At 32.5% G+C, this 14,990-nt stretch overlaps 2 protein-coding genes across 2 annotated transcripts; one reads left to right on the top strand and one right to left on the bottom strand.

Moving 5' to 3' along the window:
• Positions 1–7,868: 7,868 nt before the first annotated feature.
• Positions 7,869–9,127, top strand: LOC107911276 (putative expansin-A17). The gene is made up of 3 exons (XM_016839147.2): positions 7,869–8,075; positions 8,168–8,489; positions 8,592–9,127. The coding sequence occupies exons 1-3, from the start codon at positions 7,931–7,933 to the stop codon at positions 8,899–8,901; spliced, it is 777 nt and encodes a 258-aa protein (XP_016694636.2). The 5' UTR covers positions 7,869–7,930; the 3' UTR covers positions 8,902–9,127.
• Positions 9,128–10,146: 1,019 nt separating this feature from the next.
• LOC121209747 (protein COP1 SUPPRESSOR 2) lies at positions 10,147–12,511 on the bottom strand. The gene is made up of 6 exons (XM_041081051.1): positions 12,187–12,511; positions 11,856–12,053; positions 11,597–11,720; positions 11,303–11,376; positions 10,884–11,041; positions 10,147–10,690 (listed from the first exon to the last, which is right to left on the bottom strand). Exons 1-6 carry the CDS (start codon positions 12,282–12,284, stop codon positions 10,533–10,535), a joined length of 810 nt encoding a protein of 269 aa, XP_040936985.1. The 5' UTR covers positions 12,285–12,511; the 3' UTR covers positions 10,147–10,532.
• Positions 12,512–14,990: the final 2,479 nt, after the last annotated feature.

Raw genomic sequence — 14,990 nt, 5'->3', positions numbered from 1 at the left:
CACACACTTGTTGATGCTCAAATTCCCATTCTTCATCACTTTTCGAATCGGGTTTTTGAGTAGTAAAGACTGGAAGATGCAAAGCCTTCACAAACAACAAATCCTTCATTTTATTCCGCCAAAGTTGATAATTTGTGCCATTCAACATGGTCATCTTGCTCGTATTAATTTCCATAATTATCTGGCACAATAACCAAGCTCTGGTACCAGTTTGTTGGGAAGAAACTGAACAACCGAAACAAAGCGAAAGCACAACCGGTGTTCTTTCTCACCCTATAACTCCTGTCAAAAATTATGGAAAGCACAATAGCACAAAATATGTTCTCTAGCAACTTTAATCAACCACAAATCGACTAATGCAACCACAACAAAAATAAATAGAGACACCGGTATTTTTACGTGGAAAATCCCTCTAAATCAAGGGTAAAAACCACGGGACTTTAGAGTCTAATCAAGAGCTCCACTATCATCAAATGTTCAACTACAAGATCACAATATCAAGCCTACAACAAGCATTCAACTCCAACAAGGCTAACAATATGTAATCTTTAGCAAAAGAGAGAAAAATGAGAGAATATCACCAAAAATGCAGCTGCTGAAAAATGGGTATTTTCGATGCTACAAGACTCGGATGAAAAATCCGATCGTACAAAGTCAAGAACACCTTATCGCCTAGCTGCTGTCCAAAAATCAGCTCAATCGAACCACGGATGAACCTTCGATCGAAGAGTTGATCACTGCTGCACCAAATCAGGAAAGGAACTGGCTTTATACTAGAGTAGTATTCTTTCGTCTACTTCTAAATCTTATCCGACTAACTGTTTTTTCAACTGAAACCGAATTACACCGACTAACTGAAACCAAATTACTGTCTTTTTCTCAATGGTAGTTTCTTGTGTAAGGAAAGGGATTCACCCGTTGGCTGACTTGATTGTTTGCCTATTTCGTTCTAGTTCTACGCTTTCACTGCTTTTTAGTGTGACTATCCCATCCTACATTGGTTTCAGGCTGAAAGAGGGGTTTCTGGCAAAAAGGAGGAAAGCATTGGTTTATGCCTAGGAAAAGGCAGGAGGGGTTTCTGGCTAAGACTGAGTTAGATCATGTGACTCAGACTGAGTGGAAAGCGTGAGTTGGCTTTCTGGCGAAAAGGTAGGAGAAATTGGTTTCTGCCCACCCAGAAGGAGGGTTTTTGGCCGGTGAAAAAGGGGAGAGAAGGTGATAACTCTCTTTCTCTCTGTTTTAATTTGAGATTTTTTTTTTTGGCTCTCAAAAATTTCTGCCCACATCACCCGTTAAAAGCTCCAAAAAAATGGTTTTTGACAAAACCAAAAAAAAGATAATAAAATGTGGCAGAAATTATGGGTTTTCCACATAGTGGGACCCATACCCAACAATAATAATTCTTAAAATATAAGATTCTTAAAAATTGGGCTGATTATTTTAGGTTTTATATAAAATAAAAAACATTTAAAAAAGATAAATAATAATCATATACATGTCATATCAATTATTTATAAAAGGAGATAACCTCGCCCCATATCATGTCAAGTTTAATTATCTAATAAAATAATTATCACTTGTTATTAATATACTATGCAATTCTTTTATATTAAGTTGTATGATTAATTTAAAAGAAACCTACGTTGAATGACAACTCACCATGAGAGGATATGTAGTTTATAAGCATATTTCTTAAATACTTCTTCTTCTGACCCCATGACAAAAGATAGTTATAACACGACTAACCTACACTCCTCTTGCCAAGACTCTCTCCCTTCAATCTCTTCTCCTCCTTTTTCCACTTCAATATCACTTGCATCTCTCGATTTTTTGAGTGAACCATTTTATTAATATCCTTCAACTTTTATCCTTCATTAATATTAATAATAAAGCACGATATGACAAATATTATTGATATGGATTAATTGTCTAATTTTCTTTTTGACACGCAAGATAAAACAAGTGTTCACACAGGGGGCATGGGCGAAAGTGATGAGGATGAATAATGATGATGTAGATGTTGAATGTGATTGATTAATGAAGTAAAAAGCTAAGCAAAGGAGATATATTTTATATGCTAGTATTGGTACTCATAAATTATAAATGTGGTCCATTTACTAACAAACTGGGTAGTTGCTTGCTAATCTACTAGGATCGAGGATTGCATTTGCAACCCTAAGTTTGTTTTTGTTTTAAACCCCTATTGGACCTTATCAGTTACTTTCGGCTGCTGCCCATAACTCCCTCACGTCACATATAATAACCCTTCATTCTCCTTCTCTCTTTTTTTCTTTTTAGTTTTCCACCAAGGTCAAGTTTTTATATGTAAATATCAAGATTGAGACTTCCTTTGGATAATTAGTGAAATTATGTCAGATGGTGATGAAATTATACGTTGTAGTAATGAAATTAAATAATTAATTTATTGTGAGTGTTAGAATTTAAATAAAATTGTAAGGTGAAGTGAGAATAAAAATGATTATTAAAGATATTTTATCATATTAAAAATTTTATATAATCTATAATTAAAATTATATTTTACATTAAATTATAAACTAATAACATAAAAATAAATAAAACATTTTTTTGTATTTATTTATGTGATTACTTGTTTTAATTGATCACATTAATTATAACAATAGACTATATTAATTTATAATGTAGTAAAATTATTAATTATATAAATTTAAAATTAATTTATTTTTAAATAAAAAAACATTTAACAACAAAAAAAAAAGAAAAGAAAAGGCCAAAATTATAAAAATGCTCTCCAATAAGAAAGCAATTTATCCACCGGAGCTTCAACCTCCGGTGAAAAAGTAAACCTCTAATACAGTTAAAAGACTCTAAACGTGCTGCTCATTTGATATGAGTTTGTCTTAAAAAAAAAGTGTTTAAGCTCACCACAATTAAGTTTTCAAATTAGTTTTGGTGGGATTAAAAATAGTAGTAACAATTGAATTAAATATTGTAATAGTGAATTTTTTGTACTAAAAAGTTAATTTTATAAATAGAGTTTAAATATTCAAACAAATTATTTGGGATTTGTAAATTTTGTAACATGGAGGGACTAGTAAAAAAATTTTTCTATAGATAAAATTATGAAGTTTTAAAAGGTTAAAATATAATTTTATATTTTTAAGGAGAAAGCTGCCTTCTATTTTTGACCCCTGTTTGCAGCATATTTTACATCTTACTGTGATCAGATTGATTAAAATTTATGATTATCTAAAAACAAGGTTAATGAAATTTATTATTTATCCAAAAAATACTTTAAAAATCCACGCTCAAAGATGAACAAGGGACCGGGCCAGGATCTCTTTGCCACCAAACCCAACTTAAAACCCATTTCAACTCAGCCTACCCAATTGATTTTGACCCGAGAAAATACGAATGAAACAAAGGGATAAAGCTACATTTAAGTCCTTTAACTGTACAATGTTTTAAGTTTGGTCCTCAAACATTTTTTCCCAGATTAGTTTATTTTAACACTTTAAAAATGGTGTAAATTTTCAAAAATATAGTAAAAAAGTAAACGTTATTATATTATTATAGTTAAAATGAACTTTAATAGAACCTACAATCAAGTTCATCTACTCCTTTTTAATTTAATTTAATTTTTTTTTTGCTAATTTAAGAATTTAACTATTTGTTCTTGTTTAGTGAAGAAGAAGCAATTGAACTTCTCCTTTTAGCTCTTTGTCCAGACACCAAGCACATCCTCAAGCAAAATATGAGACTCAATTGCAAAAAATTTTGAGCGCTTAAAATTCCTTTAGTAGTGATTAATTCTCTCACTTCAAGTACTCTCCAAAAAATATTAATAGATAGTCATGAAATGTGCTCCATTATCATAGGTAGGAATTAAACCCGCATCCTTATAATTAAGATATGATGGAAACAGCCATCACACCACAACTTATGATTATGATGTGTTATTTTTTAAGTAAATATGAAGTTTTCTTTGGAAAAACTTTTTTTATCACATGCTATAATCGTTTACTCCTACCAGCGGTTTGCTGGGGGAAGGTGACGCAATCTTCATATGATTTTACATTTATGTTAATAATATACTCATTTCAAATACACATATTTTAGATTTTTATAGTTATTTATATTCTTTTATAGAACTAAATAATTTGAACTAAATAATTTTTATAATATTTTTTAGAGTGTCACATCAATACCTCTTAATTGTGTTAATTAATTTGAACCAAAAAAAATTTAAATATTAAGTTGAAAAATGTTATATGTTTAAATATTGAGGGTGTATTTGGACATAAATATTTGGACATAATAGAGCAATTTAATGAAATTATAATTATTAGGGTAGTAATTATACCATCTTGTAATTATAAGGAATTCTTATTCTTAAAACGCGTTTAGTTGACGGAATGTAATTATGTTGTCATTCTTATATCATATTTGGTACTATAAATTGTAATTATATAGTTTAAATTTAAAAAGTAATATTTATTATTATAAAAATTATCGATAATGCTTGAGAAGATATAAGCTTTGAACAAGTAACAAAACTTTAAAAAAAATCAAATCATTTTATGCAATATGTTAGTTTAGAAAGGTAGTCAATAATACAATTATTAACAATAAAAATAAGAATCATATGGAGTTTAGAGGTGCTCATGGGTCGGACTAGATAAAAATGCTAAAACTCGGGCTCAGCCCACCCATATTAATTTTTTTATATTATATTTAAATATATATAATAAATCAAAAATACTAAAAACATTAAAATAAATATTTCCCAAAAAATTGAAAATAAATTTTAAAAAATATGTATATTTAAATAACACTAAAATAGATACAACTTAACAAGCAAATGCCTCCAAAATAATAACAAAATTAACAATAAAACAAGTGCTATACAATATCCAAACAACAACAAAATAATAGTAACATAATAGTGAAATGGTAACAAAATAGGGGAAAAAACAACAAAAAAAATCTTCTTTTTTGTCCTTTTATAAATTCGAGTCAAACCCAGGCCAAAATGCCTTACCCGAGGCCTAACCCGTTTTTTAAATAGATACCTTATTTTTTTGTCTAAATATATTTTTCGGGCCTATATTTTTGCCTAAACACTCTAACTTTTTAAGCTAGCCTACGGGCCAGGTAACCCGGACCATAAGTAAGTCTAACAGAGTTTTATCTAATTACTTTAATATTTCATATTTGTTGAACTATTCTCTCTCTAACCTTAAATATACCCGTCATCATTAATTGATTGGCCAAGTATAAATAATTAATAGAAAATACTATATAATTTAGTTAAATGTTTATTATGTAAAAAAATGTATGAAAAATTTTCTTGTCAATAAAATTTATTATTTAAATAAAATTAATAAAATAACATAAATTTATATTTTAAATATATATATGTTACAAATTAAAATACTACTAATGTTATATAAAAATAACTTCTCACACTTGAAAATGTAGAGATGTGTTTAGAAAGTAATAGGTAAATTAGATTTAAGAGTAATTATTTATAATTTACATGTATAACTCTTAAGAATTAAAAAGTGTAAAATAGACATTCCAATTACACATACATATCACACATGTAATTTTACATGTAATAACACCACTCCTATAAATCTTAAATTTTCCACATGATTTAAGACAATTAATTTCGTTAATTATGAACATTTGATTTTTTTTTCATGATGAGGTATATTAAGATGGAAAAATGGAAGCATGAAGCCTCATTGATTTTCTTTCAATCGAGCTATATCGGATGGAACTCAATTATCTGTCAGAATCCTTGCTGCTGCTGATGGTAGTATTTTAAAGAATGGCTGCTTATGTAAGATCCTACAATTATTGTTTATGAATTCGGATATTTAAATATGGGGGAGAAGTAGGCTTTATTTTTATATGTGTGTTTTTGTTTGTTAATTTTAGGATACATAAAGAACTGAAGGAGAAATGGCAGCAAGAGATTGTGGAACCAAGGTTGGTAAATGCATCGTATGAGGAGGCTAGTGGAACTCTGTTGAGCAATGCTCCTTTCTTACTTCACATTCCTGACATATGATATCCATTTTGGATTTCAATTCCAATTGGTCTGGTTAAACCAGCATTGTTTATACTAGGAAATTGTTTACAAGCTAGCTCTTTTTCAGTACTTAATATTATTACTCAACTCTTTTTATTGAGTAAATCGTACGGAACTCAATAGATTTGATAATATTAGACACGATATGATTAAATTAATGTGTCAAAATTTATATATTATAGACTTATTAATATATCAAATTCTATAAAAATATTGACAGAAAGACAAGATATGTGGGTCTAGGACTGGGCTCTTAGCGGATTCCATGATATGATAAATTGCACCCTTAGTATAGTCGGGATGAATTTTGCTTTGAACCTAAAGTTCTCTCTACATCCATTGTTGCAACTTCGAGTAATCCATAGTTTATATAGACAATTATGCATTGAGAGGGAAGTGGAAATTTAGCTTTGCTTCTTTACATACATTCATACACTTTCCATGGCTAATTATCAAAGCATTTATCAGTAGTCTTTTTAACCTTCATTGGAAAGGAAAGGATAGCTTTAATTAACACCGTTTATCACATTTGACCATCATTTTGAATTCCAAGTAGGGAATGTATTTGAAAGATTCAACTGGTTGCTTGCCATAGAAAGTAAAACCTAAACCACAATCATGTTATTTGATTAATATCATCCGGGAAGGGGATTTGGATTTAGAGATAACCCCCAACCCTGTTATCGGTCAAATCTGTACCTGATTTGTTAGTACTGTACGTTTTCTCTCAAGCCTTTTCCCCCTTAGAAAGTACACATATTTCTTGACCTTCAAGCCATCACCATTATTTTAAAAAGCTGCAAATAAAATACAATTTCCATTACCAATGGAATACAAGAACATGAAATCATGTGTGAGCAATGGGGGTTGCGTTACTTGGGTAAGGAAAGTTGAATGGAAAGATGGCATCACCCATGTGATTTATAGGTGCGCCCCCCTTAAGATATGCCATGATATATGGTTCTACTTATCAACCAAAGAATCATTTTTTTTTCTTTTCTTCTTAAGAAAGGCACCAAGGCTTGCAGATACATGGTGGTTGCATGTAATGTAACTGCTGCAAGCGAAACCTGTCTAATTATGGGGTTTTAAGGGGAGTTGACTTTGATTTTCTAGTGGCAGTTGCTATCCATTTGTTGTCTGAAAGTCATAGTTGCGGAAATTAAGATTTAGATTCCAAGTCCAAAGCATAAGTTTCTGCCTACAAACTCTTTAGCTCTCCCCTCTAATTTTATATTGCCTGCTTGACAATTTGCAGCTTAACTGTACAATAACGTACCACGGATATTCCCCACCACCGTCTTTTCTCCTACAAACAAATTTAGTGGAAATAACTAGAGCTTGATTTGATGCAGGTGTGAATTGACTTTTCTTATTGCAACTAACCATAAGAGAACTTTGGAAGCTAAATATATATTTTTTTCGGTTTTTTTTTTTTAAAATTACAAGTACAAAAGGACTTAGTTGTATTCATCTCTGAAATTATGTTATTGTGGGTTATAGATTGACGAAGGGCATAAAAAGAAAACCATACAACTGAAGCTCCAAAGTTTATAACAACCATCACATGGGTTTGAATATAAAAAACAGCATTCCCATATGAGATCATGAATTACGGTAATTTATTCTATCATTATAGGAATAAGGATCATGGAAATGCCTTAATTTAGTCAACCAATTTGCAGTCATGGCTTAATACTTAATAATTTTATATCAGCTACCCCAGGGTCTATTACTGGTTATAAATATCTAGGCGAAATATATCTGCGGTATCAAACTCATCCTTAGCTCACATTCTCTAGCATAAAAAGAAAAGAAAATTTCCTTTGTTTTTAGAGGAAGAGAAACTCGATGGACAGTGCCTATCTGTTCACTACTGCCGTACTCATTGTGGGCTTATACTTTTCCCCTAAATTTCATGTAGCAGATGCAGCTCATACTTGGCTTTCGGCACATGCAACATTCTATGGTGGAAGTGATGCTTCTGGAACTATGGGTAAGTTTTTCTTACTTTTTTTCTTTTTAATTCTCTTTCTTATTTTTTGTTCTTCTCATTGAATGACTTAGATAAACATGTTGGTTTTGCAGGTGGAGCTTGTGGTTATGGCAATCTCTATACAGATGGTTATGGAACAAACACAGCTGCACTCAGCACTGCTTTGTTTAATGATGGCAAAGCATGCGGAGGGTGCTATCAGATAACTTGTGATGCAAGACAGGTGCCTCAATGGTGTCTCAAGGGTAAATACATTACCATTACTGCCACCAACTTCTGCCCTCCCAACTATGCACTCCCAAGTGATAATGGGGGTTGGTGTAATCCACCCCGACCACACTTCGACATGTCTCAACCTGCATTCGAGACCATAGCTAAATACAGGGCTGGAATTGTACCAGTCCTCTACAGGAGGTATGTCCATTGTTTCTTCCATAAAAAACTTGAATGTGTAAGCAATGGTGGTGGAAAATGGCTTAAGAGTATCTCCGAGTAATTTGTTTTGTGTTTTGCCAGGGTTACATGCAGGAGAAAGGGAGGCATGAGATTCACCATCAATGGAAGGAATTATTTTGAGCTAGTGCTCATATCGAATGTTGGAGGTTCTGGAGAGATTTCCAGGGTATGGATAAAGGGATCCAAAACCAACAAATGGGAAAGCATGTCCAGGAACTGGGGTGCCAATTGGCAGAGTTTAAGCTATCTAAATGGTCAGAGCTTATCTTTCAGGATTCAAGCTAGTAATGGCAGGATTCGATATGCTCTTAATGTGGTGCCTTCCAATTGGCAATTTGGTCAGTCTTTTAAAACCAATGTTCAGATTTAGAACTCTGCATACCATCTCACATGTATTTATGTATTTTGTTTTTACTTTGTTTTCATTTACTTCAAAGTTGTATCATAAAGTGTCATCACTTAGGCTGTGGCTCAGCGTTTTGCAATGAAGCCCGGCAAGTGACTTATTTTATAAAATATATTAGCCGACTAGTGGCTGTTTTATTGTAATGGTATTCATAAATGCAAGTATGCAATGAATCTTCCAAATTTCCATTTATGTTTTGTATTTTTGTTTAATAAAAGGTATAAAGCAAATGGTTGTTCAAGGATATAAATTGAAATTTTAAACATAACTATTTTTGCCATAAAATATAAATCAATAAACAACAAAACAATGTGAAGGTCAAACCAATTTGATCTTAGAATCTGCTGTTCAACCGAATTTTTCATTTGAAATATAAATTAAAATTTAAAAATTCAACTTTAAATGTAGTTAATAAAATTACATGTTCATTTCAATATTATTAAGGCCTAGTTTAGGAATACTTCTCAAAAGTGCTTTTAGATAATAATAATAATAAAACATTTTTGGAAGAAGTTAAAATTTTCAACTTCTCAAAAAAGTGCTTTTAGGCCAATTTTTTACTTAGGAGAAACACTTTTTCTCTCAAAAAATAATTTGTCTATAAATGTTTTTATCTTAAAATGCTTCTTAAAAGTAATACTAAACACATCACTTATGGCTTCAAAAGCACTTTTAACCCCCAAAATACCTTTGAAAAGTAATGCTAAACACACCTTAAATGTAGTGTAATGAAATCAACTTTTATCCTATATAACTAAAAATGGTTAAAATTTAAAGGGTAAACTACAAAAATAACCACTTTTGTTTGTCTCAGATTACATATTAGTCACTTATATTTAAAATGTTACGTTTTAGTTACTTACCTTATCGTTTTGTTACGAAGTGACCACTTTACTATTAAACTTCGTTACCCCTAATTGCAGTCCTGCATGGCAGTCCAAATAAGTTTTAAATGCCAACTTAAATGTTCAGTTACTGTAATGAAAATAAATTTTTAATTAAATAAATTTAATTTAGACAACCTTATTTTTAATTAAATAAATTTAATTTAGACAACCACTTAGTACATCCAAGTTGACCGATCACTTTATAACAAAACGATAACATTTTAAACATATGCGACTAAAATATAATCTAAGACAAAACAAAAGTTACTATTTTTGTAATTCACACAAATTTAAATCCCATCCCTAGCAAAAAAAAACTTTGGTAGAAAAAGGAACGATCTTCTTCCGATTCATCGTAAGTATAGTGCTGGACCATTCATCTCTTATGCTCAACAGTAACACAGTTACAATTATTATCCTGTCTGCTTGCTTGTAAAGATTGATAGTCATTATATGTTGGGGAAAAAGTTTCAAAAAGCATCTAAATATGTTTCTGCTACTTGGTTTCTGGTATTTAAGTGTAATTAGACAGAACTCCATCTCAGTGATCATGAAAATTTACGATAATACAACAGTCACAACAACAGTTTCTAAAGTAACTTGACCATTTGTTGCCAAGTGGACGTTTTGGTGCACAAGTAGCATTGCAGCCAATCATAGGACATGATGCTTGAAAGCCCAATTTGATATGCTGCTCTTGTAACTGTGTTATCTCCGCATTACTCGTTGGCGCTTTCGGAAGCGCTCTAGCATAAACTGATCTGTTGCAGCTTGCCTACTTCCTGCAGCATCATTGCTTGCGTCAGTTGGTTTGGAGCCAGCATTGTCATCCTGTGAACCTCGGTCCTTGTACAGCTCAGGATGTTCTGTAATTTCAAACGAAAAAGGGTTAACCGCTGAACAAGACGTACTTCAAAAAAGAAACAGAACAGGAACAAACGGTCTTAAAAATTGCAATTCATACCAATAAAGGGAAGAAAACTAACTGATTCAAACTAGCAAGTAATTTGCAGAGCAAAATCAATCGAACTAAAATCATGAAAAAGAAAACGTAACAACCTCTTCTAAGTTTTTCAGCGTAATCCCTGCCTCGCTGGAAGTAATCAGCACTGTAACTTGATGGTATGCTAACTTCTGATTTTGCCCGTCCCATGAGCCGTTTTTCCTGTAGAAGCTTTTTGGCAGCCTCTGTTTCCTCTATATTTCTTAACTTGTATCTGAAACCAAAGGAACAATTAGAATTATGACAGAGATTACTCTATTACAGAAATGGGTGACATACTTTGGTCATCATTTAGTTGGTCTAAGACATTATATCATGTTTGCTTAGCAGCTAAACAAGGTCTATGCTAGAAGCTAAATTTTCCCTATATGCAAGAAAACTAAATAAAGCAAAAATATTACAAAGTAGGATCCTATGATAGGAAGATCCTGCAGAAGCTTAAGTTCTTAAAATGAAAGGTTAGTAAAAAGCATACTCAATAGGGAGCTGAACTTCGGCAATCCCGGTAGTCCATTGCGTAGAACTTTCTTCGGAATTCCGTTTTTTCACCTGCAAGGAATCGACCATGAAGTTACATAAATTTGTTAAATGTAACATGTAACATTCTTCAAATAAGAGAAAAAAAAGTAGAATGCTTAAAGCTAAGGGATTGGAAAAAACAGGAAGCAAAAGCTATAAACTGACAGTCTAAAACTAAAAATGAGATGTAAACAGTTCATAAGAACAACAACGAAATATGATTGCCAATGATATGGAAATACGAACTCACTTTAAGATGCTCAGGAATTTTATACAATTCATCTTCAGCTCGTGTTAAATCATTCTCAACTTCATTTTTCAGATCCATGTTCCTTCCCCTTTTCTTCGCCAATTCTTGCTCTACATATTTTATCCTAAGTTTACAAAAACAATTACATAAAAGATAAATAAATAAACAATTCGAGAATCCTCCTTTAAGAGGAGAAAAAAATCAGCTGATTTCTTGTAAGAAACACAAAAAAAGGCAAAGGGTAAAAAAAAATGCATACATGTTTGGATCCTCAACCAGGACGGCGGTTTCTTGGGCGAAGGTGTCCTGAAGAACAAGCTCCTCCTTTTCTCCATCAGCTTCGGCCTTTTCAGTAACTTTAGCGACGATGCCTCCTGTCTGCACCGAAGGAATTGCAGGTATTCCTGATTTCCTCTCCCTCTGTTTCTGCAGGAATTTCACTTCCTCTAACGCCAACCTAATAATTCAGAGGTTCTCTTCAGCTCATCCCTTTTTTTATTTATCTACTTTTTCTATTTCCAACTTTAAATTCAAAAAAGAAAAAATCCCTAATTTATTGTAAAGAAGAAAAAAGGGGGGGGGAGGACTACCGTCTGTCTTCTTCATCGTCCGATTTGGAGGCGGGGTCATCTCCTTCGTCTTCTTGGATGCTTCTTTTCCTAAAATTCTTGTTATTCTTCTTCAGCATTTCAAATCTCTTAACGATTTCCTTCTCCGATTAGAGTTTTAAATTACCTTTTTCTCTCCTTTCACCACTTACCACCGCCACCCAGCCCAGGCTGGCAGTCAGGCAGGGGCATTCTTAAAACGTTACGTTTTATTAACCAAACCAACCCCAGTCCAAACCCTGATTTCTATTTGTTGGACATGCTCTACGCGCCCAATGAAACCCACTCCAAGCCGGCCCGACTGTTGCGCCCTCAGTTAGCCACTTAGCCCTTTATTTTAGCTCTCTCATTTTCTTTAAAATAAAAGTATAGATTGGATTAATATTATATTGTCATTGAAGGTGGACACTAATTCCTCAAACACTTTTGTACTTCTACAGTAAGGCTGTTAAAATGAGGATGAGACGGTTAATTATCACTTATGAAGTACTAAAGGTGCTTGATCTCATCCAAGGGACGAAGTTAGTACAATCTTTTTGAAGTAGAATAAAATTTTAATTTTTTATAGTCTATATCTTTATAACTTTTAAAGAATTAAAACAAATTTTTATAATTTTAAGAGGCCAAAATGTAATTTTACTTTTATTAATTTAAATTTTAAAAAAATTAAAAAACTTAAATAACAATTTTTCATTTTAAGGAAGACAGGGGCTAGGCCCCTAGATTCGCCTCTGATGTCATCTATCCTTACTCATGTAGTTGCTTCTCAGTGAGGGCAAGATAAGTTAGAAAGGATCAAATTGTCTTCCTTTCTATTCTCACTTTGTCCAACTTGTGAAACGCGAAAAGGATCAAATTGTCTTCCTTTCTATTCTCACTTTGTCCAACTTGTGAAACACCATCCCATGGCTCCAAATCAAAGCCAATCCTTCAGCTCCTCAATCTTATCCTGTCCGTTCCTCAAGAACTACTTTTTTCTCGATCTGCAATTTGCGATGTATAATTTGCAAGATGCGATTCCTCTTTCTTGTTGGAACATTTTCAAATATTTTTAGTATTCTAATAACTATAAAGGAATGGGTATAATTAATCAAAAGATTATATTGTTTGATTTTTTGAAAAGGAATTATAATTGTTTAAATAATTTTATTTGAATAGTTATAATTAAATGAATAATTATGTGTTTATTTTAAAGACATTATTATTCAGAAAGACACATGTTGATGAAAGATATCTCTATGAAAAGACATGAAAATTCCTATAAATAGGAATGAGATTTCATTTGAAAATCATACCAAGAAATTCTAATATTCTTTATTGTTTCTTTCCTTCCTTCTTTTTCTAATATTATTAGATTATTCTATAAAGTATTACTGCAGAAATCCTTTATAGAAATTAAGTTTCTTGTCATATATTGCTCAGTGTGTAGTGGGCTATTCTCGTTAGTGCAAAACGCAGATAGTCATTGGCTTCATTGTATCCTCAAGGTTAATTTGCTTGGAACTCGTTTGCACACCATAGATAGGTAGGGGCGAATATAACCTTAAAGATAGTGGCTTGATACACGCCTTGGAGCCTTGTCCTATTTCTTCTTCTATTTGAGTTCCATTCATGTGTTCGAGATTTTCCTCATCAGAAATTTGTACAACAATTTAAGGTTATATTTCATGATGACTTCCACAACTCATGAAAGTGAAACACTAAGGGAGTTGGCTTCCAATTTTGTCAAACTTGATCAGTTTGATAGTGGCAATTTTTGATGATGGCAGAAAAATATGCACTTCTTATTATCAACTTTAAAGATTGCTTACGTTTTGGATACTCCAAGACCTGACAAGACTGAAAACAAATCTGTTGCTGCAACCCGAGAAAAACAAAAATGGGACAATGCTGATTACATGTGCATGGGCGACATATTGAATGATTTATCTGATGATTTGTTCGGCATCTACCAAAACGAGGTCACCGCTAAAGAATTATGGGAAAAATTAGAGACAAGATACATGACCGAGGATGTTACAAGTAAGAAATTTCTTGTCAGTCGTTTCAATAATTATAAAATGGTTGATGGTTGTTCTGTTATGGAACAATTCTGTGATATTGAAAAGATGTTGAATCAATTCAAGCAATATGATATGAAAATGGATGAAATGATTGTTGTATCTTCCATAATAGACAAACTTCCTCCATCTTGGAAAGACTTTAAAAGAAGTCTAAAACATAAGAAAGAGGAAATATCTCTTGAGGCTTTGGGAAATCATCTTCGTATTGAAGAAGAATATGGAAAGCAAGATTAGAATCTAAATTCTGAAAATGCCAAAGTGCATGTTACGGAGGAAGTACAGACTACTAAACCATTCAAGAGAAAGTTCAAACAGACTGATAGAGCACCTAAGTTCAAAAAGAAACAAAAGGGCTCATGCTATCATTATGGTAAGCCGGGTGTTGGAACGCTGGTGCCTCCAAGGCGCAGCGGAAAAATAAAATAATTAAAAACATTCCGGCGATCCAAACCATGGATCCATATGTAAGGAACGTATCGGGGTGATAAAAGGTTTCGAAATTACCGAAACTTCAATCTGAGTAGACAGCGACGCCTAGGCAACAGGAATCCTGAACCACTATCGAACCAAGCCGCAACCTTTCTGATGTCAGCCTCTACGTAGTCCACCCAGTTGACAATGAACGGTAGAAAAATCTCAGAAACTATTTTAGTGGTTTTTATACTTGACGGCTGCTAGACCCTTTAGCATAGTTTCGGGCTTATTTATATATTATCTCTTTAG

The sequence above is a fragment of the Gossypium hirsutum genome, chromosome A11 (assembly GCF_007990345.1).
Source record: "Gossypium hirsutum isolate 1008001.06 chromosome A11, Gossypium_hirsutum_v2.1, whole genome shotgun sequence".
Classification (NCBI taxonomy): domain Eukaryota; kingdom Viridiplantae; phylum Streptophyta; class Magnoliopsida; order Malvales; family Malvaceae; genus Gossypium; species Gossypium hirsutum.
This window is presented reverse-complemented; position numbering and strand designations above follow the sequence as displayed.

Excerpts from the sequence above, each read along its gene's own strand:
- LOC107911276 (XM_016839147.2), top strand. The coding sequence starts at position 7,931 with ATGGACAGTGCCTATCTGTTCACTACTGCCGTACTCATTGTGGGCTTA. Across the intron at positions 8,076-8,167 it reads TGATGCTTCTGGAACTATGG|GTGGAGCTTGTGGTTATGGC; the intron begins GTAAGTTTTTCT and ends TTGGTTTTGCAG. Across the intron at positions 8,490-8,591 it reads GTACCAGTCCTCTACAGGAG|GGTTACATGCAGGAGAAAGG; the intron begins GTATGTCCATTG and ends GTGTTTTGCCAG.
- LOC121209747 (XM_041081051.1), bottom strand. The coding sequence starts at position 12,284 with ATGCTGAAGAAGAATAACAAGAATTTTAGGAAAAGAAGCATCCAAGAA. Across the intron at positions 11,721-11,855 it reads CTGGTTGAGGATCCAAACAT|GATAAAATATGTAGAGCAAG; the intron begins GTATGCATTTTT and ends TTGTAAACTTAG. Across the intron at positions 10,691-10,883 it reads CGCTGAAAAACTTAGAAGAG|AACATCCTGAGCTGTACAAG; the intron begins GTTGTTACGTTT and ends TTGAAATTACAG.